Source organism: Callospermophilus lateralis, chromosome 4, assembly GCF_048772815.1.
Source record: "Callospermophilus lateralis isolate mCalLat2 chromosome 4, mCalLat2.hap1, whole genome shotgun sequence".
NCBI classification, from domain to species: domain Eukaryota; kingdom Metazoa; phylum Chordata; class Mammalia; order Rodentia; family Sciuridae; genus Callospermophilus; species Callospermophilus lateralis.
In genome coordinates this window covers 90,584,527-90,610,652 of record NC_135308.1, presented here as the reverse complement: position 1 = coordinate 90,610,652, position 26,126 = coordinate 90,584,527, and the positions used below count along the sequence as shown (strand labels likewise).

The window sequence follows — 26,126 nt, the reverse complement described above, 5'->3', positions numbered from 1 at the left end:
TTTGACTGAATTTCTCATTTGTTCCTGTTCATCATTTGGAATCACATATATTCAGTCAATGATTAATTGTGACCGGATGGGGAGAGAATGAGTGATAGTCACCTCGTTCAACTAAGCAAAATCTATCCTGTAATAACATTTAAATGAATAATAAAAATAATAATTGATGTGCCTGAAAGAGCTTACAGACAAAGTTGAAGGAGAACGGAGAAGTATGATTTTGAAAGGCAGCAGGTCCTTTAATCTTATTTTGATGGATTTTAACCCATTTGCACGTGAGGCATAGGATGTATTCTCCCAGGTTCTTTATTCTCCACTGACCTAGGTAATAACTGAGCAGAGAGCAGAGAGGACCGCCTGTCCCAAGCCTTGTGATCTCATTCCATTGGAGGACAAACATTTTTTTCCCTTCCTCGTTTTCCTTTACAAGTCAGACTTAAAAGCCTCAACAGCAGCGATGATAAGCTTAGAGGAAAGAGGCTCAGCTGTCCTTTTAGGCTTGCCTGGGGGGTTAGTTTAGGAAGCTACAGTACAATCACAAAAGAAGTTTCTGTCTTTAATTTTGATTTTTTTAAGCTTCACATTCAGAGCACAAGTTTGGTTATTGTCCTCTGGTTCTGTTCAAAAAGCTGTTTTCAGATGCATTTTAAAAGCAACTGTAGGTCTTTCTTCTGTTGGGGGCATGGTTATTAGGTGCTCAGCTCAGGTTTGGCAGTAAACTGGGAAAAAAAGCACCGGGTTACTTTTCCTGCTGACTGCCCGTGACAGTTGCAATTACTATCCATTGTTCATAGGTGGCTAGAAAGTGGAGAGGATACAATAGTGGGTTGCCCTCTGGGGGTAAATGAATTTGACTAAAGGTTCTTGGGGGGTCAGGCGAGAAGATTATGCTGTGCCCAGGAATGTAGTTTTCTTGCCACCTCTGAAGAAGTTAGACAAGAACAATGGCTTAGTTGTTTTGGCAGCTATTTTTGGTGAGGCAAATAAAGGCATAAGTCTTACATACTCCCGTTTTGTTTAGGAGGAGGAAGGATAAGTTTGTGCTGCTTTTCTGCAAATATGCAAACATGAATTTATCAAATTATTAGATGATTTATTAATGAAAATTTAAAGTAATGTATTCACATAGAACTTTGCATTTGTTAGGATGTTTGCAGAATTTCCTGGGTCTTGTGAACTAAAAACTTGGCTCTTCCACTTACACTGATCATTTTTCATTTAATTTTAATTAGTTCCCAGAAATATGTGAGTGTAAGAGAGAGCAAGTGAGTAAACCAGAAAGCAGTGCCCTTTTTTGAATATTGAAGCCTGTAGCCAAAGAGAACCAAGCTGGATTCTTAGGGGCTGCTTTTGTAAGTTGCATTTGGATAATTACTTTCATAAGAATCACAGCTTGGAAAAGTTTAGAGCAGTATTTCTCACTAGTAGTGTTCAAAAGTAAAAAAAAAAAAAAATGATAAACATTGTAAAATAAGAGGAATAAATAGCATTTGAGTTGGATGTTTCAGCTGTCAAAAAATAGCTGTCATACCCATTTAAAGTCAGTCTCATTTTCAAGAAACAATGAGGGTTAATAAAGGTCACTAACTAAGATCACAAAATTATTTTTTTTTCACATTAGATAATTTTGCCTTAGAACTGATGCCATTTTATGATCCGGTACGTTGGAAATGTGCAGTTAGGTTTTAAAGTTACATTAGAAACAATCCTCTAACGCACACATAAAAAGGACAGGAGGTCCAGTTTTGCAGAACAAAACAGTTTGACAAAACAGCTCTGCCAACAGTGAGCAGTCAATATATGCTATAAACTGATTAGCTGCCTGAAGGAATTATTTGTTTCTTCTTTTCTAATCAGCTATGTTGTATAACTGGCTGGTTTACAGACAGAGTCTTTCTCCCTTATCTGTAGCAGAAGGACTGAGTAATGGTCGGGGGAAGGTGCAGAAATTCCTTTTATCGTCTCATAGTTATTGAGAAGGGGGAAAATAGTGATTGCACTCCAGTTGGCAACCAGTGCCGCCACACACTGTTTCAGCTAGCATGAAATTCCATTACACTGAAGGTCACCGCATTGGCACTTCACCTGAGGACAGTGTCTGGGGATCCATGGCACTTAGACTAATCTAAAAAGATCATTTGTTTTTCAAAAAAAGCAATTGCAAATTTTGTATTTTGCTGACTTAATATTTATTTGTAGAATTATAACACAAGTATCTGTATGCAGACTTCTATTTCTCTCCTCATAAAGTAAAGTAGGGCATTGTTTGGAGGATCTCTGACCAGGTCATGCAGAAAGGTCTACATCCCATTCTTACCTGCCTCCTTTGGAGAATTTTTTAGAGGCTGGCTTGTTTCCCCTTAGTATCCCTGGCACACCCTTCTGATCCTGGTCATACTGCATTAATTTAGACTCACGAAGTGTGATGTCTAATGTTAAGGAAAATGCCAGCTGTATTTGAGATAATAAAATAAAATTGGCTCTTTTTGAAAGCTATAATTTTGTTCTTTCTGGAAGATGGGACATTAAGGCAAATACCAAACAGCTCTAGAACTACCAATGATGGATCAAGGAAATAATCCATTCAGCGATGCTATAGCCTTTGGAGTTCATGAATTGAAGACATGTGCTTCAATATGTAAAGAGAATAATCTCTTAGATGACATGTATAATTTTGAGATAAAAGAGATATAGATCCCATGTTTGCCTTGAAAGAGGAAATTCTGTCTAAATGACATTAGATGATTTGAAATTAAGCAGGCTTTTACTAGGAATCAGATCCCAGGTTTAAAAAAAAAAAAATCTAGTAAGGGATCATTAGAGTTTTGTAGAGTTGAAACTTGGAAAGTAAAATTTCAGCATTTTGATATATATGGATTTTTATCATCTTCAAAGTTGTTTTAAACTCATTCTTTAGAAATCCAATAACTATTTAAGAATCACAAGGATTGCTAAGAGTACCTTATGACTGTTATATTTGCACAATAACCTAAAACATGTGCATCTGCAGAGTTTTACAAAGGGGTTAGAAATGTTGATGATTTTCTAAGAGTACTGTTGAATCTGGAATTTATTCAATATAAGAGTCAACCATAAGGAAGGTACATAACATGTAGTCATTTACTTCTAAATAAAGTAAATGTTTATGTTTTTAATCCACTAAGCCAGTTTTATAGCTCCTCTGTAGTTGCTTATGAGTAATGTTTTCACTTTTTGTAAAAACTTCATAAGAACTAAAGAAAGACTGCTGGCACACGAAATATAAGTTTTTAAAATAAGTTGGCAATGTCTATAAAAGCCAAAAGTGACTACATTCTCTATAAACCAGTGATTTGTTCTGTCTCTGGATGCCATCACCTTCACACCAGTGCATAAACACAGCTACTGATGGGAAGAGAGGACTGGCCCCTGGATCTAGATTGATCTGTATGTCTGGTCCACCAAAGAGGACTTTTTACAAACTTTGTAAAATGCATGTTTTAAACATGATTTGAAATTCTTAACTCATATATTTAATCTTGGTTTTATATATAAAAAGTCTCTTAATTTTTTTCCTCATTTAAAAATACATTAATTCACTTAAAGAATATTCATTTGTTTCATAGGTACAAGATTCTTTAATTATAGAAAACATTATTTATGTTGTTGTAGATATGGATTCCAAATCTTGTTAAAACAAGATCCAGATGATTGAATAAAGCAATTAACCTAAAGCTTTTTTTCTGTTTTATACTAACATTTACTTGAGAAGCATACAGAGCCAAAAGAATTTCTCATCCTGAGACCCTGATTTTTCTAAGTACTTGTGGAATTCAGTTTACTTCTTTTGATTTGTTTCCTCATCTGATCACTTAAGAAAAGTTGTAACTTATTGCTTATCACTTCATAAACATCTTCCTATAGGCATTTTGTAAATATCTACCTTACAAAATTCTTGTGATTATCATTTTATTCTGATTTTAGATATGAAAAAGTTAGACTTAGATGATCAAAACCACACACTTTAGTTGTAGCAGAGGGGCTGCCCAGTTTTTTACATGGAGTGTGGCAATCAGTCTCCAAGAGAATTGGACAGAGAACTCTAAAATCCTTTTAAACTTGAAAACCCTGTTAGACTTACTGAATCTGGATGGAGTGACCCTCAAATTTGCACCCAGAATATCTGTGCTCAGATCTCTTGTTACACATAGTATTTTGTATCATTAGTCTATTTACATAATGACCTTTCCCATGTAGACCACCTAATTTACTATTAGCCCAAAGTTTTGGCTAATATTTGAGAATAAATGACAAATGAAAAATTCCTTGTTTTGAGATGATAGTTATTGACTACATTCCAAAGACAACAAAATGTGATATTTTTCAAAAGTATTTTTTTGTATATTTTAAGTGTAATAAGTTAATGGAATATTCTTGGAAAGATATTTAAAATTTCAATTTATATTAATAGGTAAAATTTTTTAATAGTATAAAATATTTGATAGAATCGTGTTTCTAAAAAAGCTAACATGAATGACCTTTGATTTCATTATGTTTTTTTTTTAGCGGGGAGGAGGGTACTGGGAATGGAACTCAGGGGCACTCAACCACTGAACCACATCCTCAGCCCTATTTTGTATTTTATTTAGAGACAGGATCTCACTGAAATACTTTATTATTTATTAGTGCCTTGTCATTGTTGAGGCTGGCTTTGAACTCACAGTCCTCCTGCCTCAGCCTCCCAAGCCGCTGGGATTACAGGTTTGCACCACTATTCCCTGTTCACTATGGATTTTTAATGTATGCATCTTGTTCCAATGTCCCAGAAACAAAACATTCAGCCTGAAACAACAGGGTAAAGACCATAGTTACTTGTCAAGTGCTCTACTTCACTCAAATGGTAGTCACCCTTAAAAATCAAAAGATTTCTAAGGTAGATGGATTTCAATACAAACCAATATCCCTCACCCTTTAGGATGTTGAAGCAAAGACCGTAACAATATTTTTAAATTATAAATATTTTTAAAAAGTATGAACTTTGAAAAGTTCAAAATTTTACATAAATATAAAAAATAATAAGTAGGTCCTGGCAAGTTACTTTGTTGAAAAAAAAAAAGTATTAGCAGAGGATATCATTTAATTATGGTCAGGCATATAATATTCCTTATTTAATTTTAATTGATTCTAATTTCTGAGGGATTTCTATATTACAATGAAGAATGTGGCTAAATTTTATCAGAATTTGATAAAATTATTTCTTAATGAAGAGGACTAATTTCTACATGTTTACAAGTTAGATGACAGATACTCCTTTAAAAAATTGGAATGATGTCATTTCCATTCATTCCTTTTGATGAAGAGTCTGCCTTTTCTCTCTTGATGAATGAATATCACTGAAAGTAGTTTTAGTTGTAGATGTTGAGTGATTTAAGTAAGTCTTTATTCATTATGTTCTCATTTTCTTAAATGTATGCAGTTCTGGCTTGCTATGAGCTCTCTCTGGAGATATCATGTTACCAGAAAGATCCCTGCCCTCCTAGAGTTTATAGTCAATAGTAGCTCTTTCATCATGCATGAATTTCTAATAAATTCATATTTTAAGTGATACATAAAAAATGGTGTACATACTTGAAGGGTACTACACCATACAGAATTTTTTTCCTAGTTTTTTTCTCTCTTTTTTTGGTATCAGGGATGAAGCCAGAGGTACTTAACCACTGAGCCACATTCCCAGACCTTTTATTTTTTATTTTGAAGCATGGTCTCACTAAGTTACCTAAGGCTTCACTAAGTTGCTGGGCTGACTTTGAACTTGTGATCCTCCTGCTTCCCCTACCCCCCACCCAAGCTTCTGGGATTACAGGCATGCACCAGTGCACCCAACATCACATAGAATTTTTAAAGGAAACTCAGTGAATTATTTCTAGATGCTTCAAGTAGAAAACCAGTTGAAAGCAAAATTTCCATAAAAAAATTAAACCAAGGAAATGTCCTATCTAAATTGTAACACTAATAGACTAAGAAACACCAACAATAACATTCTTAAAAATTCTGGCAAAGACTATTGCTTTGAAACAATTAAATTTTTGTTTATTTTTTAAAGGAAGAAAATAATCTGCAACTTATTACTAGCCCTAAAATTCTAGGGCATTTTTCATTCTTGAATGAGTTGTTTATTTTTACCTCTTCTTGATTTGAACAATACTCATAATTTTTTAAATTTATGATTTGGTCTCAATTTTTACATTTATATAAAAATATAAATTTCACTTGTTAAATACAACAATATTCAGGAACTGTCATGTATTTTTAAATTATTTTGTTGTATTTAAGACCATTCCTAACTTAAGGATAAGTTAAAGTTTATACTGTTAAAGTTTATCCTTATAAATAGAATTATGCAGTCAATATTAGTTAATCAAGGATTTTTATTTAGTCTTAAGTTTTTTTATTCATTCAAGAAACAGTCATCAGTTATCCATGTTGTGCTGGGCAATATTCCTTAGATGCTGCTGATACACACAGCCTTACATAAGGCTAATTAACATCCTGTTATCATAGAGCTTATACTCTATAAGGAGATAACAGTCAAAAAATGTATCAACCTGGGTGTGGTGGCCATCTACTGGAAGACTGAAGTGAGATGATCACAAGTTCCAGGCCAGCCTGGGCAACATAGTGAGACCCTTTCTCAAAAACATAAATAATTGCAAAAGAATGGCTGGGTTGTAGCTCAGTAGTAGAGCACTTGCCTAGAATGTGTCAGAGCCTGGATTCAATCACCAGTAAGAAAAGGAGGGAGGGAGAAAACTGGTATGAACAGTATAGAAGTGGGGTGAGGTAATACTCAGTAAGGCATGATGGCTTTTATAATGTCAGTGTTCAGGGAAGGTCTCCTGAGGAGCTGGTCTTTAAGTTACTATCTAGATGGATCTTGAGTGTATTTATCTCACTTCTATTTAAATTAAACTCCTGAAGGCAGGCCTTCTTTTTAGCCTTGCACTTGTAGTACCCCCACCCCCTTAGATTGTGTGAGGCACATGAGAGCAGTACTGCGTGCATGCTGAGTGTTAGAAAAAGCCAGTCACTGAAGTACATCTTGTACTGCATAGCAATGTTTTGGTCAACTATGCGCTGTGTATGCTATGGTGGTCCTATATGACTAGACCACCTAGTGAAACTGTAGCCCTCTTAGTCTGTGTAAGTACAATCTATGATGTTGCTACAGCAACAGAAGTAGCTAAGGGCATGTTTCTCAGAACATATTCTTATTTTTAAGCACTAAATAACTGTAGTTCTTAACTGAGTATGACTTTCCTCCACCAAATGAATTTGTCCATGTCTGGGGATACTTGTGGGCAATGTAACTCAGGGGAGGGATCCTACCTGAATCTAGTGAGTGGAGGACAGATATACTACACAAGTCTGCTCCCCAAAGAAGTAATTGCCTGGTGCAAAATATCAACAGTGCTAAAGTTGAGCAGCCCTAATCTAGGGGAAGAGTTTTCTGGGGGAAGGAACTAGTGGACATGCTAAGGCACTATGTTGGGAGTGATTTTACATTTTGGTATAGAAGAACTCAAAGAAGTGTTCTGGAAAAAGATATAATGGGAGAAGTTGATGACAAGGGCTACCTCATTCAAGTCTTTGTAGGGAAAGGAGCTTGGATTTTATTCCATGTGCAGTATATAGGTGTGTGTGTGTGTGTGTGTGTGTGTGTGTGTGTGTGTGTGTTTACAGGACTGTGACATTATTTGATTCACATTCTAAGCAGATCACTCTGAATATTCTCTTGGAGAATAGGTTTTAGTACGGAAGAAGTGGAAACTGGTTGAATACTTAGAAGACCAAAGCGGTAAGCAAGGCAAGAGATGAGGGTAGACTGGAATAAGATGTGGCAGGGTAAATGAAAATACATGGGCTGATTTGTACTAGGTTCACAGGCTTCCAATTAATTACATGTGGGAGATGAGGCAGGCAAAACCCTGAAGGGGAACAGCTTGATTCTGGCTAGGCAATACATAGATGAGGATCTCTGTCTGTGAGTTAGGTGATTAAAGTTGATTCTCTTCTTTCGTGGTCTCTATCCCATTATATTAAGGAACCTTCACTGCTTCTGTGGACTCTACAAAACAACGAATTATTGACATGCCTTACTCATTAGGCATGAAGAAGAAATGAAGCATTCTTTTTTCTTTCCAATACATATTCATTCTAATGGAATTGAAGGAATACTAGCATAGATTAAAATACACGAGAACACAAATATCTAAAACAAAAATAGCTATCAGTGAAACACACATAATGAACTCACACTGTAGCTGAGTCAGATGGGGTTAGCCAAACCTACATGATTGTCTGCATACCAGAACTGGCTAAGTCAGAAGGAACTTGTTCGTACAAACATAGTCATGGATTCACTGTGTAACACACTTCTACCAAATCTGAATTTAGGTGAATAAACATTAACTTATATTTTTGTTTTTGAAGCTTTAGGGTTTTTCTGGATCTTGTTAATTTTCTTTTTGGTTTTTTAAAAACCTTGAATATTTTGTGACTAAGCTATTTTCTCCATTTTCTCAGACTTCTCATTGAGCCCTCTCTATGCACTTGTAGACTGTTATGAAGAACATGACAATTTAAAAATAAGCCAACAGGTTAATTCCTTCATCTTAGTTTGGTATTTTTTTAAATGGAGATTTCTTTTGTAAAAGCTTCAGTTCCTTGATTCAGCTTCCTTAAGCCAAAATGAGAATCCCTATGTAGTTCACATAAGATAAAACATCTCCCCTTTCACCTTAGCTATATGGCATGCCTAAACATGAGAGCAGTGGAAAGGGAAGGGTCTTTTTTCTTTATGTAATTCATTAAACAGTGTTAGATGATTTGTTTTGTTGGACATACACTATTTGCCTTTACCTGTAGCAAGTAATGAGGATATAAAAGTCAATAATTTACAATTGATGCTTTCATAGCTCTCTCACCTCACGTTGAGAGAAAAGAAAGTAAAAATGAGATAATACCATGTAATGATTAAGTACTATAATAAAGATACATACTATGTGGATTTCCAAAGAAGGGAGCGGAGCAGCTGTTATCAGTAGAAATCAGAAAAAAAAAAAAACATGAAAAGCAGGATACATGACTTGGTACTTGAAGAATAAATATTTAGGGAGGAATGGCCTGTGCAAGGCACTACTTTCTAAAAAGTGGCATTTATAGGGGCTTCCTATATGTTGTGGAGGGGTAATGTGAAATTTTAGTCTGTGTAGAAATGGGGATACACAAGGGAAGTAGGAAGGTTGAGTGATGTTTTGAAGTACTTTACTCATTCTCAAGAATAAGTTTCATTTTATTCTGTAGCCAGTGATAGACAAGTACAAGTTTTTATAAACAGGGAAGAAACATAACTACATTTCTTTTCTCAGCAGATAATTTTCGTACCATTTTCAAGGATATGCTTACCGAGGGAGTAGTAATTGATGGCAGGAAATATGATTAAAAGCTTATTATAATAATAATTTCAGGAAAAAGAATGGCTGTGGAAATGGGTAAGAGGGGCTAGAACAAGAATTTCCCAAATACTGTATAGCAATATTTATCATTATGTCAAAGAAATTTTTATGCTTTGAATTATGAGCCTTCCCCTTCCCCTAAATTCATATGCTCAAGCACTAATACCTAGAACCTTAGAATGGGAATATATTTGGAGAAAGATCTTAATAGCCTTGGTTCAATTATAATGATGTCACTATTGAGGACCCTAATCCAATATGACAGCTCCTCCTTAACAGAGGAAGAAATTTGGACATGGATGTATATAGAGAGTCTTGATGTAAAGACACGGAGAAGGTGGCCCTTTACAAGCTAGGGAGAAAAGCCTACAATACATTGTTCCCTCATGGGACTCAGGAGCAATGGTCTCTGCCGACAACCTATTCTTGGACTTGGTAGCCTCCAGACCATGGACAATAAATTTCTATTGTTTAACCCACCCAGTCTTTGTATCCTTGTTATAGGAGCCTTGGCAAGCTATTATTTGAATATTCTGGTGTATGCTTAAATCTGTACTAACAAGAATAGGATACACAAGAAAAAAATAATGGTGGTTACTTTTGAAGGGACAGTTATTTGGATTTTTTATGATACAACTTTATAATTATTGATTATTATTGATTGTTGATTATTCATAAAATTAAAGGAAAATACACTGAGGGAAAATTAACGTGAAATTTATTGGTATTATGGATATGTATTTGTGGTTGAGAAGTGAGGGTGATGTTAACAGCATTTGCTGAGAATGTTGAATGGGTAACAGTGCTTTAAAATTAAAGGATAATGGTGAGTTCTACTTTAATACATATTAAATGATGAGGCTGAGATACCCACTCAGAGATAATTTATTCTGTAAAAAGAAAATGGTTACTACAGGTGGGAGACAAAATAAGGTTTGGCATATACCTGATAATTTCATTGACACTAATAAATTTTTAAGACTCAAAGTAGTTTAAAAGTACAGAGTATGCTTTTTTAGAATTGTTGCAATACACAGTTTAGGAGTTGAAGTATTTTAGATAGTTCAAAGCTAGAAAATGTCATGTGAGGAGGCTCCAAGATACAGCTAGGTCTTGGAGGAGACAGGAATGAACAGGTGGAAGAGTTATGGTCAGTAGAATTTTTTGAGTGGGCAAAAGGGAGCCGTTACCTCACATTCACAAGGCCTTGGGTATCATCTCCAGCAATGGGGAAACATGAGGTAGAGTGGTAGACTAAATGTTCAATAAGATTGAATTAAATATGGGCAATTTGTTTTAAATTTAAAATAAAATTTGTCTACATATCTAAATGAAGACAGCAGAATTTTGTGAATCTTCCATATGCTGAATGCCAAAGTGATATTTGTTAATACTTACCACCACATAAATATTTTTTATATATTGGTGTTATGTGAATTATTAAAGTGGAATTATGCATCATTGAGCTTCTAAGTTATATTGCTGCATGTTTCAATGACCTATATTTTTTTAATATAAATAATGATGGTAATAATATTCATTGTAGAAAAATTATAAATATAAAAATAAGAAGAAAATAATTAAGATGACTTATAATCCCAGCACCTAGAAATAGTCACTATTAATATGTAGGTAAATTTGTTTTTAGCTTTTTCCCCCCTTTTACATAGATGGATGCATGCATTCAGGTATCCTTACAAAATGTTTTGTTTCTATCTAACTTTTTCACCTAGATTTATATTGTGAATAAGATCCCATGTCATTAAAAACAGTTCTCAAATAACTTCCATGGCTGCAAAATATATGCACCTCATGATTATTTGTTTATTCCCATTTTGACATTTAGATTGTTTTTAGTATTTCATTTAAAACACTTATTAATATTTCTCTACATTTCTTATACTTTTCTTTGGACTTCATTTCTAAAGATATCTAGAAGGTGGAGTTATCCTTTAAAGTTTATGATCATTCCCCGATGTAATGTATGTCACTCTTCCTTGAAACATGACAGTACCTCACTTTTCTCTTAACAGTGTAGAAATATGGTAATCTGTTATCATATCAATATTTTCATTAAGGAAATCTTCCCTGGATATATTGAGATTATTTAATTATTAATATTAGTATGCAATATTTATGTAGTTGTTATCTTAAATGTTCTTCTTTTCTGGAGGGTTCCAAAAAACTGAGGTATAATAAATTATTAGCAACAATTTTTTTGGTCACATGCCCTAAATAAGGCTAGATATGGATAATAAGAAATTGAATACAAAATAATGGTTCTTGCTTTATTTTCACACAGACATTCTTTCAGGATATTCATTCATTAGAAGTATATTAATGACATTTTTTAGAAACTTTATTTCCATCCCAGTTGGGCACATGATATTTATAAGCCACTAACTATAGCTACTACTTCCCCAAAAAGCACATGATTTTTCATCCTAAATTGGTAAAGTGAAATGCAGTTGGGTAGGGAGTGGTGACTGAGTTGTAAGAGATCCTTCCATATAATTATGTACAGAGGTGGCAAATGCATAGGGCTTACTGCCTTAGGTTTGAAGTGAATATTGTAATTAAAACTGTGTTCCCTTCTATTGCAAGTATTTTACCTTAGAGGTCTTGTCTATCTTGTGAGTTTTGAAAGAACAATTAAAAGTGGTGTTTTTTCCCCCTGTTTCAGGGAATAGCATGCATTTCCAGTGTAACAAAGAAGTAATTTAACTGACTTGCATGTTTTTAATATCTTGAGCATACCGTTTCTTTCAAGTGATTTCCATGTCTTTTCCAAATCTTAGATCCATGTCTAATCTTAGGTGATGTGAATTTGCCTCCCACATTTCACTGTTCAAGATAGCCACAAACTTGAACATTTGCTCTGTTGAGTGGATTCTATTCTCGAATACAGTCTCTGAGGGTATATGGTAAAACTGTCTAAAACTTGATTGGACATAGATACTTCCTCCCTGGAGATGGCAGCCAGGGTCTATCACACACTTACCATGTGCCGCTGTGGTACTGGGCAGCACCTCAACACCCCCAAATTTCCTGCTCTTTTCAGGAAGTATTTCTTAGTTCTGAATCTTCAGGATTCTTTTGTAAAGGAAAGGAGAATCCTATCACTGATAATAATGCTTTGATCTCTTAAAAATTATAAGCCATTAATTTTTCATGTCTTTCTATTGCCTCTTTGAGTAATCGAAACACTAGGGTCAAAAACTGCTTTAGACATCTTTTATTCCCTGCAGAACAGCATAGAACACTAAAAGTAGTAGATGCTCAGCCAAACAAAAATTTAATTTATTTGTAGAGTAAAAACAAAAAAGCAATAGATTATTGTGGTCAAGATTTTAAAATGTTTGTTCATTCTAATGTTAAGTAAAGAGGAAATAGCCATGACTTTTAATGACTGAGGGAAAATCTAAAAAAAAAAAAAAGGTAAGCATATGTTTTCATATAGATGAGGATCGAAGCTTATACTTCAATTAGTTCCTTATACGACCGTCATTGTCATTGAAAGATCACTCTTCTCATTACTCTTCTGTGTTTTGTTACCATGTTATTTTCAGGGACTCCAGAAAGCCTAGCTGAGAAAGAGAGGCAGCTCATGGGTATGATCAATCAGCTGACAAGTCTGCGAGAGCAGCTGTTGGCTGCCCACGATGAGCAGAAGAAACTGGCTGCATCTCAGATTGAGAAACAGCGCCAGCAAATGGAGCTGGCTAAGCAGCAACAAGAGCAGGTGAGTAAGATCCAAAGGTACTGTCGGGTTCCTTAGACATTGTTTTGCTTGATTTTTGTCAATCACTATTTGAGGCATACAAAGGTGAATAAGAGCCCCTCCATCCAGCCCCATCTAGGTAAATAAAAAGGCAAAACAAACACACACACACACACACACACACACACACACACAGATTTTAAGAAGCTTATTAACTACGTTGGTAGAAACAGAAGCACAGTTTGAGTATCTATAATCAGAAATCTTAAAATCTGAAATTTTCTAAAATTCAAAACTTTTCAGTGCTGACATGATGCCATATGTGGAAAATTCCACATGATTCCAGGTTGCAGTCAAAACAGCCATATTTCACATATTGTATAAAATTACCTTTGGACTAGGTATTTAAGATGTGTAAGAAACACAAATGAATTTCATGTTTTGACTTGGGTCTCCAACCCAAGACTTTGCATTATGTATATGAAACTATTCCAAACCCCCCAACCATTGGAAATCTAAAACACTTCTGGTCCTAAGCATTTAGGGTAAAGGATACCCTACTTATAAACAAGATAAATGCTGATGGGTCATGACATAAGTACCCAAAACCATGAAGAGTCAAGAAAATCTTTCCAGACAGAAAAATTTTGAAAAACATTTATTAGAAAGATGACATTCTAAATATGCTCTGAGTAATAGGTAGGATTCAATAAAGTGAGGTGAATTACAATTAGGGGACAGAATTTTCAGTGATGAAACTATTCTAGTAGTTCAAATAATAATGTATGCGAATCTAAACTAAGAAGGTAATTAACAGAGACAGAGGCGACAGGAATGAACAGGTGGAAGAGTTATGGTCAGTAGAATTTTTTGAGTGGGCAAAAGGGAGAGGAAGAGTGATGAGCCTGACTAGAAGGAGAGTGAGAATGTGAATACCACCAATATGGAAGGTCAGGCAGAGGGCAGATATAGACGTGAAAATGGTTTATTATGCTGAACTAAAGCTTATATCAGGTTGTGCAGTTAGAGGTATGTGAAAGGCAACTAGAAAATTCAATCAGTGGTGTAGAAGAAAAGGGCTGAACTAAGTTTCTTAGATTATCTACCTGGAGACTGTAGTTTACACTACTGTAGTACATAAGATCCATTCACTTATTCAACAAGCAGTAATTCAGTGCTTCTTACATGCTGAGCACTGGGCTGATCGCTCAGGTTGTATCTCAATTAGTCACAGAGACAATGCTCCTTAAATCTAGTGGAAAGACAGTTAACAAAGGGACAGATAAATAAAACAGTATTTGATAAGGAAAAGTAACTCAGAGATATATAAGAAAAGTAATGTGGTAAATATTGATTGATGTGACAAGGCAGTACTTCTTAGATTGGGTGGTTGGGTATGTCTTTCTGGAGCTGTGGAAATTGAGCTCAGATCTCAACAATCTAGAGGCAGCCATATTGGTACCTGGGGCCAGAGAGTCTCATGCAGAGGAATCACAGGTTAATAGGCCCTGAAATACAGTATTGATATCATGAGAAATAGGAACTCAGGGTATGTCCTCCTGGGAAGCACTGGCATGTAGCTATCAGAAAGGAAAGTGAACACACCCAGAAGCAGTCCCTTACAGGAGGAGGGCTATGAGTGCAGTATTGTGAACCAGGAGAACCAAAGAAACAAGAGATTTTTAAGAGGTAATAGGCTACAAAAAAATTATCATTCTAAGATTGATTAGAAACTACTAGCTTTACCATTTAGATTCTCATCATTTGCCTTTAAGAATGCAGTTTCTACAGTGTTTCAGCAGAAATCAGACAGTAAAATTTGACAAATATGTACCAAGAATTAAAAGAGAAAGTAACATAGAGGGTGTCATAGGGTCAGTTTACATACAAGGATGGTGCCACTTTTCCATGGCTATAGCCCTTTGTTCCATGTCCTGGGCACAGTTCACTCAATGTCCCAAGTGGAGAACAGCCACTATTTAATCAAGGGTATTTGTATGTTTACACATCTTTGCAAAATCTTCAAAACAACTTCCAAAGAGTAAACTAGCAGAGTTGAAAGAGGTAAAGAAATACTCAGATTACTTCTTTTGAATAGTTTGAAGATACTACCCTCCCCTGTTTTTTTTTTTCATTTTCCTCTTCTTGATGGTTCATTTCTGCTAAAGAGATGGTATTTTTATTTTGAATGAAATGTCTCATCACTTTTCTTAAAGATTTGTTGGCAAGTTACTAAATATGGCCCATATTCTTCTTGCTTAGCTCTGCAATAAAAGAGTTCAGAATGCTTGCCTGTCACCTATAGAAAAACAACATGTTTCCTATCCTTAGCTTTTAATGTCTTCACTCACCTGAATTCTGGAGAATCCTAGGAGCCTCTGAAAACTGTAGTTTCATAAATATATATATATATATATATATATATATATATATATATATATATATATATTTTTTTTTTTTTTTTTTTTTTTTTTTTTTTTTTTTTTGTAGAGAATACCTACTTACTTTGGGGGTTTCCAGGGAACACCTTTCTGAAAAGCTGAAGCATTCACAAATAGAGAGGAAGTCTTTTTATTTCACACTCTGACCCATCCATGAATATCATATGGGGATTCTAGAATGTTTCACTTTCTGAAGAACTCTGACCATTTTCCTTGGAACATTAGAAACCCGAAGCCCCTTCCAGAATTTCTTTCCAGTGTTGGAGAGATGCTTGGCAATGCTACCTCTACTGCCTGAGAGGTAGTTCCTCAGGAGAGCTACAGGTCCATTTTCTAGAACCCATTGTGCTCTCCCAGTCTCCTTTACTGTACAGAGCTGGCTAGTGCAGTCATCATTCTGCAGTTTCAGATCTTGTCAGGAAGGACATTAATACTTTGAAGATCCAGGTCAGGCTTGCCTCACTCGAGAATTTACATCCCAGGATTCCCTATTCAGGGCAGGATGTCCCAGGTCTCTGTACCTTACAAAGGTAAATGGGCCCACTTCGCCATCAACCTTCCCACCAGATTCTGAGCTCCATTCTGCATTCCTCTATTCCATGAATATCTATTAAACACAAATTTAGTGCTAGGTTCTGTTCTAATTACTGGAAATACTGAAGGGAGTAAAGCAGACCAAAATCCCTCACATATTGAGCTCTTAGTTCAGACAGCCAAACAATAAATAAACCACTAAATTATAGTGTGTATGAATATGTAATAGAGTGAAAAATAAAGTAGGTAATTGGGATGAGAGCATCAGGTACAGAGATAGGCTCTCTTAAAGTACCGAGGGAAGAACTCATCGACCAGGTATCATTTGAGCAGTCTAATAGGAAGAAAGAGAGTGAGCCACATGGCCATTGAGCCAGTGTGTTCCAGATTAAAGGGGAAGGCAAGTGCAAAGACCTAGGGGTTGGCACTTGCCTTGAGAGGCAACAGCATCCTTGGTGTATTCAAGAGACAGGAGAGAAGTATGCTGAGGAAGTGACAGGGAGAAAAGGAGATGAAACCAGAGAGATAGCAAGAATCATATGGGTTGGCTGGCATTATATAGTATCCAGCTTGTGCTCCCAGTGAGTATAAAGTTTTAAAAGAGGAAAAACACAACACAACTTATAAGAAGATCTCTCTGGGTGCTGATTTGTAATCTGCTGTAGGGACTGATGACAAAACAACAAAGAACAAATAGGTGTCTGTTACAGCAATCCAGGAAGAAGGCTCAGTGGCTCAGCACAGGAGGATCATGAAGGTGTGACTTGGTTCATTAGGTGTTCTCACCACATTGTTAAAAGGATTTGAATATCAATTCAAGTGCTTATATGTGGAAGAGAAGAACTAGACTGAAGGAAATGAGTGATATTTATTTTTTTATCATTTTCTACATTTCTTCAGAAAAAATAGAAGTGGTCTTTTTTTACCATATTCCAATGATAAAATGAAAATAATTAAAAAAATCATAATTTTACCAAAGTCCACAAAGGAAATCAAAGTCATAATATAGCCATGCAGGACCATTCCCATCACATGAGATTTTTTTTTCTTTTACTCACAGTGATGTATCAATGTTTTCCTGAATTTTAATTTTCCACCACAGAGTTTCACAGATATTTTTTTGTAATAAAAACGATAAATCATGGTGCTGAGAATCACTTATTTTTGGTGAAAATGAGATCTAGAGCTCATTTATAAACGAGTGGTAGGTTTCATGAGGCCAGAAGTTGCATTCTCATGAGATAGCTTTCTACTCCATATCATGTAATAAATTATTTAAAATTTTCTCCTCACCTATTAGTTCTTGTGTTCTCATTAAATATTCATTCAGTATCCCTTTATACCAGGCTCTGTGCAAATAGCGAGCAAATTGTGCGTACTCCTTAACCTCACTGAATGTATGGAGTTCTCCCCAGGAGACAGAAAGTATGAATTTGGAGTCATAGGATGGGGCACTGTATTAAGTAAGTGCAGAGGTTGTTAAAACTGTGGGTAACAGGGGAGTACTCTTGCTCTTCCATGGGACAGGAAACACTTAAAATGACCACACCACAGGGGATCGAATCTTGACTTTAGTTTTGGATCTGTTGACCATAAAGTACCTTTGAGTATGTCTCTGGGTAGATAGGTCTGATGCCTGAAACAAAGGTGCAGACCAGAGAAGCAGATTTCAAAGCACTTAGCATCTATATAAAAGTACACACGGAGGGTAAAGAATAGTGTCTACAATTGAGCCTTAGAGGATCACAGCATCCTGTCACTAGGCGGAGAGGTAGCAAAAAAACAAGGAAAATGTTATGACATAAAAAACACAGAAGAGAGTTCAAGATCGATAAAAGGTGTTTGAGGGTCAGATTCTGATGAAACATTAAAAAATGATCATTAAAACACATTTCAGAATTTAATAGAGGTGATTGATGAGCTCATTTTGGTAGAGAAATATGGGTACAGATACCCCTAGTATAGGATGTTCTGAAGAGGTGGCCTTTAGACGTTTGTGGAAAGTCAAAATGAGGACAGTGTTTATCACAAAACAACAAAAAAGTTATCAAAAACATCACTGTATCTAGTATCTTTATAATGTATGCTTCTCTGAACCCCTTGGTCACAACAAACCCATTTATGCAATGTTCTTTCTTTCTTTTGTAGAAAAGGACTGAAAGGTCAGAACAGTGTCTTCTTAATATATCATCAGGAAGAGAGACTTTGAATCCCTACTGCTTCTTACTGGGATAGATCACTGTTGAAATATCTTGGGTTTCATTTATTTTAGGCCAAAAGAAACATATCTAGTTCTGGAGACTAAATGCTTACTTGATCCTACTTAAGGATGATTTGACCATAATTTTGGGGCAGGACACATCTGTTTTCAGCATCTTGATCAGTATCAAGATAAAACTCTGAGAAACAAAACATAGGTAATCCCCTCCTCCCCAAATCACTTCAATGTATTTTTAAATTTTTAATGTGCTATTTCTCCACAGATTGCAAGACAACAGCAGCAACTCCTGCAGCAACAACACAAAATCAATTTGCTTCAGCAACAGATCCAGGTCAGAAATCAGAATTTCAATACACTTTCAATTAAAAAAACAAACATATTTTTGTTTCTTATGTGACCTAACTGGAATGACTTCCAATCTAAAATTTACTTTCAGCCTAATTCATGACATGTTGCCTCATGTGCCATACACATCTTACAAATTATGACTGTCCCAGGCCCTAGTGTATCAGGGAGCTTCAGTCTGAGCAGTCTGCCAGTGATTTTCATCTTATCCTGAGAACAAATTATTGTGGAGAAATATTTCTTTTCCTCCATGCTTTATTTTATTTTGTCTCTTTTTAAAAAGTTATTTTTTTTTGTTCTTCTATGCTTTAGTATTTAAAATGTAAGTGTTCTTAATGGGGTAGGTGCAGGAAACTGAAGCAGAAAGGTACCAAAGGTTATCAGTTAGAGAAAGAATACCAGAGAGCTTTTTTACTGAATGTTTGTTCAAGAGCTATGTGTCATCAGAGTGGAACACAGGGAAGGTGATGATTTGGTCTTCATGTCAGCCCTTACCCATGGTATTGCCTGGGGAAACCAAGTCTGAAGACTCTATGGTCCTCTATGTTTTTCGTGTATGGAAGTGGACGATGATTAGGCACATCAATAAAGAAGGAAAGAAGCAACTGTATTGGTAATGAAAGGAAAAATAAGTTGCCAGGTATGTCCTGCTTTCACTCTTTGTTGCTAGCATGAACTTTGACAGAATTTGTTTCCCTTTTTGAAAATTACTTACTTCAAAGAGATTTGATGAATATTAAGTCACATCACAGATAAAGAGACTTGTCATTGTGCCACAGCACATAGTGAGTACTCAGCACCTACTTGCCATGACTGTCAAGGTCTCATAATTCATGGAGCTATGACTCCAACCTTATGTCACATCCTGTATCTCGAAGCAACTGTTGGATTTGTAGTTGAAATGTTCCCCATTTGTGTAGAAATTCATCATTCTTTTGAAATCATTCCCTGAGAATATAGCATTTTATTACCTGTAAATATCATAGAAGACAGAAGCAGACATTTCAAAATTATTTTATTCATGTATTAGCCATGTTTTTAAGTTTTTGGCAACAAAATCTCTCCCTAACAAACTTATCTAACTGGGTCAGGTGCATGCAATTTCTTTACCCTCAGCTACATAGACAAATCAGTGTTTGTTCTTCCTTGTTACCTGGAATCTTAATGAGCCAGTGAAAGCTTCAGTGGGACAGTGGAACATGGGTAAGATGTTCCAGCCAAGGGTCTTTGTCTTCCATAATTGTTATTATGAGCAACACATTTCTGACATGCTTTTATCTATTCATATCTGGAGCACAGTTATTGAACTCTGTGGTTTAAAACTGTTCTTTGGACTTCCTATTGTTCAAAGCACACTGACTATGCATGTTTGTTTTGGCTGATGGCACCAAGTTATCTGCATTTAAAATGTTTTAAATTTTAGACAAAGGGGAATGAAGGGAAGGGAGGAAAGATGGGAATAGGAAAGATAGTAGAATGAGTCAGAAATAACCCTCCTATGTTCATATATTAACATACCACCAGTGAAACTCCACATTCACATACAAAACAAGAATTGATCCTAATTAGAATAAATTATATTCCATGTATGCATAATATGTTGAAATATACTGTACTGCCATGTGTATTTAAAAAGAATAAATTACAAAAAAATTAAAATTATGGCATGCTTTAATTACAAATAAGATATAATTCCTTGGGCAGCAATATGGCAAGTCACCTAGTTTGACTGCAATTTGAAAAAGTTACTAATATTTTTAAAATTTTGTCATTTCTGTGAGACTGTCTTTTAAACACAAGTGCAAAAATACATCTAAACCTATAAGTAGTTCAAGACTCAAAAAATGTTGTGTTTTGACCATTTACATTAGTCAACATTTAAAGTGTTTTTTGGAGAAATGATCCACAATTATGACCACTACATTCATAGTGTAGATTTTAAATCCTGTTATAGTGTCAGAATGTTGAAGTGGATAGTCTTCTTGCTCCAGAACAATAAGCAGTTTTGAAATGAAAATACCTTGACATTTTCTGTACTAGAAATGATGTGATGACAGAAAATATATTCCAGAGAGTTAAAGCCAAGTTTAATGACTTGCCTAAGATCACATATCTAATTACTAGTAGGCAGGATCGTTACAAAATTTTCTGTTTATACAAATTTTACCAGGTATAAAAATTTTAAAAGCTTAGAATTTCTATTTTGCCAAACTGTTAAGCTGCTGACCTCCACCAGTTCACAGAGTGAAAAATAAAATTCCTAATGGAAATAACATGACATTGAGAGTAATTCGGGGGGAAAATTTAAGAGATATTGAGGTATCACTGGGTACAGTGGAAAAAACGCCTATAATTCCAATTACTTAGGAGGCTGATGGGGCCAGAGGATGGAAAGAGGCCAGCCTGGGCAACTTAGGGACACCCTGTTTCAATCTTTAAATTAAATAAAAATTAAAAAAAACTGGAGGAGTAACTCAGAGGTAAAGTACACCTGGGTTCAATCCCCCCTACTGCAGAAAAGAAAAAAGAAAAAGAGAGATTGATCTTGAGGTATCATATATGTGTATATATATATATATATCCTCTTTCTAAGGATAGCACAGATAAGTGAAACCAGCAGAGTCAAAATCGAAGTTGTTATTGTTTAAAAAATGTATAAGAAATAGGGAATGTTTCAGGCAATCAATAGTAAATTCTGAGCTAGACTGCCAATCTGAAAGGAATTAATTTTCACAGCTTCTAATGTATTCATCAACTAAAAGCATAGTTCTAAAATATATTTTGTAAATTGTTAATTTGGGGGAAGCCTTAGAAACACTTCACAGTTATAAAAATCACAGTCCATTTGAATTATTTAGTTTGCTAACAGGTTGTTACAACAATGATGGAAAGAACGGATGTCCCACCTTATACAGAAACAGAAAACTGAAACTAGAACAGTCATTCTCTCCCCATATAAATCCTTACACATAGCTCTTTAGAATGTCTTCTCTTTTCACCTTTTCTCCCTCTTCCTCCTTTTCCTTGGTAGCCTAAGATAAGGAGGAAAAGGGTAAATGTAGGGTTCACTACTTTTGATGAATCACACTTGAAACAAATATTGTTGTAAAATTCTTGAGGAAAAAATGGATATGCAATCAAGTGCTCAGTAAGATTTGCTAGAGACTAAATTTTATTTGATATTTGAAAATACTTATAGATACTTATCTGGTATTTTGAACTACTTCTTCTTTTTTTCTTTGTAAAGCCTGTTACCTTGTAGAAATAAGCATACCAACTTACATTATTCATCTTGATCACATTTTCTTCACTGTTTTAAACAATTGTTCTTGTTCTAGACCTTAGAAAACAATGAATTCCAGTTTCTTCATTGATGAAACAGAAAACTAGAGTGTTTTATGGTCTTTAATTTAACTGGCTCTAAAATTTTTGTTTCAATTATAAATTCAAAGACATTAACTGTGTCCAGTTATTAATAAAGGTGATCTGATAAGTGAATTAGATCGATTTCTTAAAAGAACAGGCCAATTTCACTTGATGGACATGTTAAATAATGTTGGAAAGATTATATTCCCATAACATTTCCTTCATTCCTTTCATGAGATCTGTAAAAGAGAGGTTGTTTTAGATATCTTTATTCTATGAAAAATATGTCATATGCAAAATTTTTCATATTTGTCTCTATAATATTCATATAGTCTAATACACTAGTTTATTTAAAAATTTTCTTAGCCTATTACATTTATCTTCCCATCCCTTAATGAAAAGAGTGATGGTAAATTATATTCTATAGTTATATATTTAAAGAAAAAATATTATAAGAATCTGACATAAGCCAGTTTTATTTAATTGCTTAAGATCAGTTCTTTATGAGCTGTGATTATTTTCTTAAAAAACAACTTCAGCTTTAAAATTGCATAATTCGAATTGGACTGAAAATTAAATCTCCAGTTCCTCCTTTTAAAACATTGTAGGGTTACTATCTTCTGCCAGGTTTATTTATTAGGATTAAAAGAAAAATTGAAGTTTTCTGTTTTTTTTAATGTCACAAATAAGTTTACTCTACAAATAAAATCATGTTTAATATTAGAAGCATGATCTGTTATCCTTAAACACCATGTCCATTTCTATGACTTTTAGAACACCAAGTAGTTTCAGTCTTTTTTTTCTACTACTCAGCAATATCTCCAATATTTTTATTTATTAACCTTCTAAGAACAGTTTTGTCTTGCCTTTGCTATATCTAGCTAACTTTTAATGCACATTAATAAATGAGATAAAATTTGTAAATATAATGTCTCTTCCAGTTTGTTTTGCTTTGTTTTTGTTATTTGACAGAAATCTTTTCTTTTTTTTTCTTTCTATGTGGAATAGTCTAAAGCACCTATCTTTTAGTAATTTTGTTTCTTCATTCCCTTTTTACATTGGCTCAAAATGTTTTCTAATATTGATACTTAGATGGTTTATGTTTCAAATAATGAACCAAGCAAGCATAATGGCTCATCTTGACCTGATTCTGTGTCACAAAAACCTTTTATAAAGTAAGTAAATGAGTGACCTCTACTCAGCTTCCATTACAACAATAAATTGAGTATTCTTGGAGACCTAACTTCCTTTGATTCTTGAAGCTTCTGATGAGACGGGGTTTCTATAGTTCCAACCTGAGTGTAAGAACCATATCCTAGCTATAAGTTTCTTAGCCTTTTTCAATAGCACTTAATAGAATTTTAGGTTATTGTCCTCAGCTAGTAGGGTTAATCCAACAATATGCTCTCCTGAGAAATCCACTTAAGATATTTTAAAGGACAACTTAAAGATATTGTTTTTCTTTTTAACTGCACATTTATCACAATTCCCATACTGAGAGGTCACGGTTTGAAACTTCATGAGAGATTTCCAAAAATTTATTGAGTTTCTCCTCTGACAAATGTTTCTAACTATTGTTCATTATGTTCTCATGGAGCAAAAGAATTGGTATTAATAACCCCTTTATTGTTCCTGGGTCACCAGGTAAGCCTGAGCAGGATTAGTCAGAGCTGGGTCACTGATTCCATCTGGAGTAAGTGTAGGACAAGTGTTTCTGTTTGCTCTCTTATGTCTCTAGTTGGGCAGTGTGCATTCCATAGTATGTTATAGGAAAGAACTTCTTTCCTTAGGTGTGATAGTGTTATATGTAACTTAATGAAATACAATTTAAGTTGCATTAGTTTTGTTGCTGTTTTGTTTTTTAAAAGACTGAGAGCGGTGTCCTGGAATTAAATATACCCAATTCCAGGCTTTGTATCTTTATACCTTATCTGCTGTGTGATTTGGGAAAAATTGCTTCCTTGCTCTGAGTTCCATTATTATCATTCTTAAAATGAGAATATAATACCTAAAAGATGTATGGTTACTCTAGACTAAGTGGGATCATGCCTGATATGTAGTGAGCCCATGATGCTGAAATTTTTGGCCTAAGTCAGAAAAGAATTTCTAGGAAAACACACACACATATAAAATCTACTTGATGGTGTAGTCACTGAAATCTCTTTAGTGTTTCAAGTTCTTATGACTTTATAAAGAGTTTTTTTTAAAATTTATTTAGACCTATATCTCATTTTTACATTTGTAAACTAGGCCAGAAGATTTTCCCAGTGTCATACGAACTGTTACTTGTGGAACAGTGGCTGAATTCCAAGTGTTCTGAGGTTTGGCCCAGTTCAATTTTATTTCACCAGTTTTCTACCATTGAAAGCTTAATGGCCCAAAGTTTTAAAATGAGTTTTCTTTCCCTGGGAACTTATTCCTACAACATAAAAATACAACATGACTTATATACAATTGAATGATTAAGTTGCAGTCATGGGCTCAACCAATTTGTGATAAAGGTTTCATTTTATTGGAGCCAGAGTTCTCTGAGCTCATTAGAGTTTTAGTAATTCTTGATAAATTATTATGCAGAAAGAAATCCATTGAAATATTGTATTGAAAACATAATAACGTTAAAGGTGAAATAACAGTACCTGACTGACCTGCTGATTTATGATTTCTTTCTCTGAGTGTGGTAAGTTGGAAGCATTTTACCCCCCTCAACAAGACTCCACAAACACACATGAGCACAAAGAGACTACAATGTAACCTTGTCTCTTTGGGAGACTGGAAATGCCAAGAATAAATACCATGCAATTAAGGTTAGGTTTTAGCCTGAGAAGGAAATGCATTAACTCCTTGAGCTCTGGCTCATGTTTTGTTGTAGGAAGTGTAAAATATACCAGAACTGGACAACATATAATTTCTTGGCATTCAGAGAGATGATTAGAAGAGGAAATGTGGAGATAGAAAGAGCTTTGAGGACAACTTTTCCTTTTTTCTTATATGTTCTGGAATTGCAACTTCCACTTGAGAAAACCAGTGGCCTTTCTTGGGGGAGCAGTAAGAATAGCTAAATGACTGCAGGTCTGTCCTTTTACTCAGAATGGACACTCTGAACTCCTAAAGTTTTTATTCTTCTTTTAACAAGGTCTCCTGGTGATTACCTGTAATTATTCCAGTCATTCATATTATTTCTCTGTCCAGGCAACCCTGACTCTATATACAGAGGTGTACAGATAGATCAATGTGCATCTATGGTTTAGTTTTTACTGATATTAACATATGCTACATGTGTTCAGTAAAGTAATGGGAACAAACCTCCTGAGCCCATTCCTCTACACTGTATCCAATTCTTACACTCTCGAGTCACTTGAAAATTATTAAGTTTCATTTTTAATTGGTCTTCTAGTATTTAGTTCTATATACTAAAAAATAAAATTATAGTAATACTTCTGACTTATCAACTTTAAATATTAGTAATCTAGAATATAAAGATTTATTTAAGTCAGTGATAGCAACTCTGATATCCTCTTTAATTCCCTTGCCTATTTCACATGAAATAATTGTATATAGTTAAGTTCTTCTAGCATAAACTTTTAAACTTTAGTTTACTTACACTTCTTGTTCAAGCAAGTATAGTGTCTCTTGATATTTGTCTTATAAGATGAACATCCTATTTCAGCTGCACATTTCTGAGCTGGACATGGTGGTGAATGCCTGTAAGTCCAGTGATCCAGGAAACTGAGGCAGAAGGACCACAAGTTCAAGGCCAGCCTCAGGAACTTAGAGAGGCTCTGTATCAAAAAACAAAAACAAAACAAAACAAAAAAACTGTTTTAAAGGACTGGGGATGTAGCTCAGTGGTAGGGGACCCCCAGGTTCAAACCCTAGTATCACTAAACAGATAAACAAATAAATAATATGAATAAGATAAAATAAAATAAAAATTGCTCATTTTTCCTCTGTATGTTTACTCTGAATATACATATGTTTATTTTACTTGTTTGTTAACTCTGAAA

At 34.8% G+C, this 26,126-nt stretch overlaps 1 protein-coding gene across 12 annotated transcripts in view; it reads left to right on the top strand.

Moving 5' to 3' along the window:
* The window catches only part of Sox5 (SRY-box transcription factor 5), a 967,314-nt gene that overhangs the window by 755,759 nt on the left and 185,429 nt on the right, over nucleotides 1–26,126 (top strand). For all 12 annotated transcript variants that reach the window (XM_076854205.1, XM_076854204.1, XM_076854203.1 and 9 more), the window contains 2 exons: nucleotides 13,064–13,236; nucleotides 18,674–18,742. In XM_076854205.1, the coding sequence (XP_076710320.1) occupies nucleotides 13,064–13,236; nucleotides 18,674–18,742 (242 nt within the window). The remainder of the gene's footprint in view (nucleotides 1–13,063; nucleotides 13,237–18,673; nucleotides 18,743–26,126) is intronic.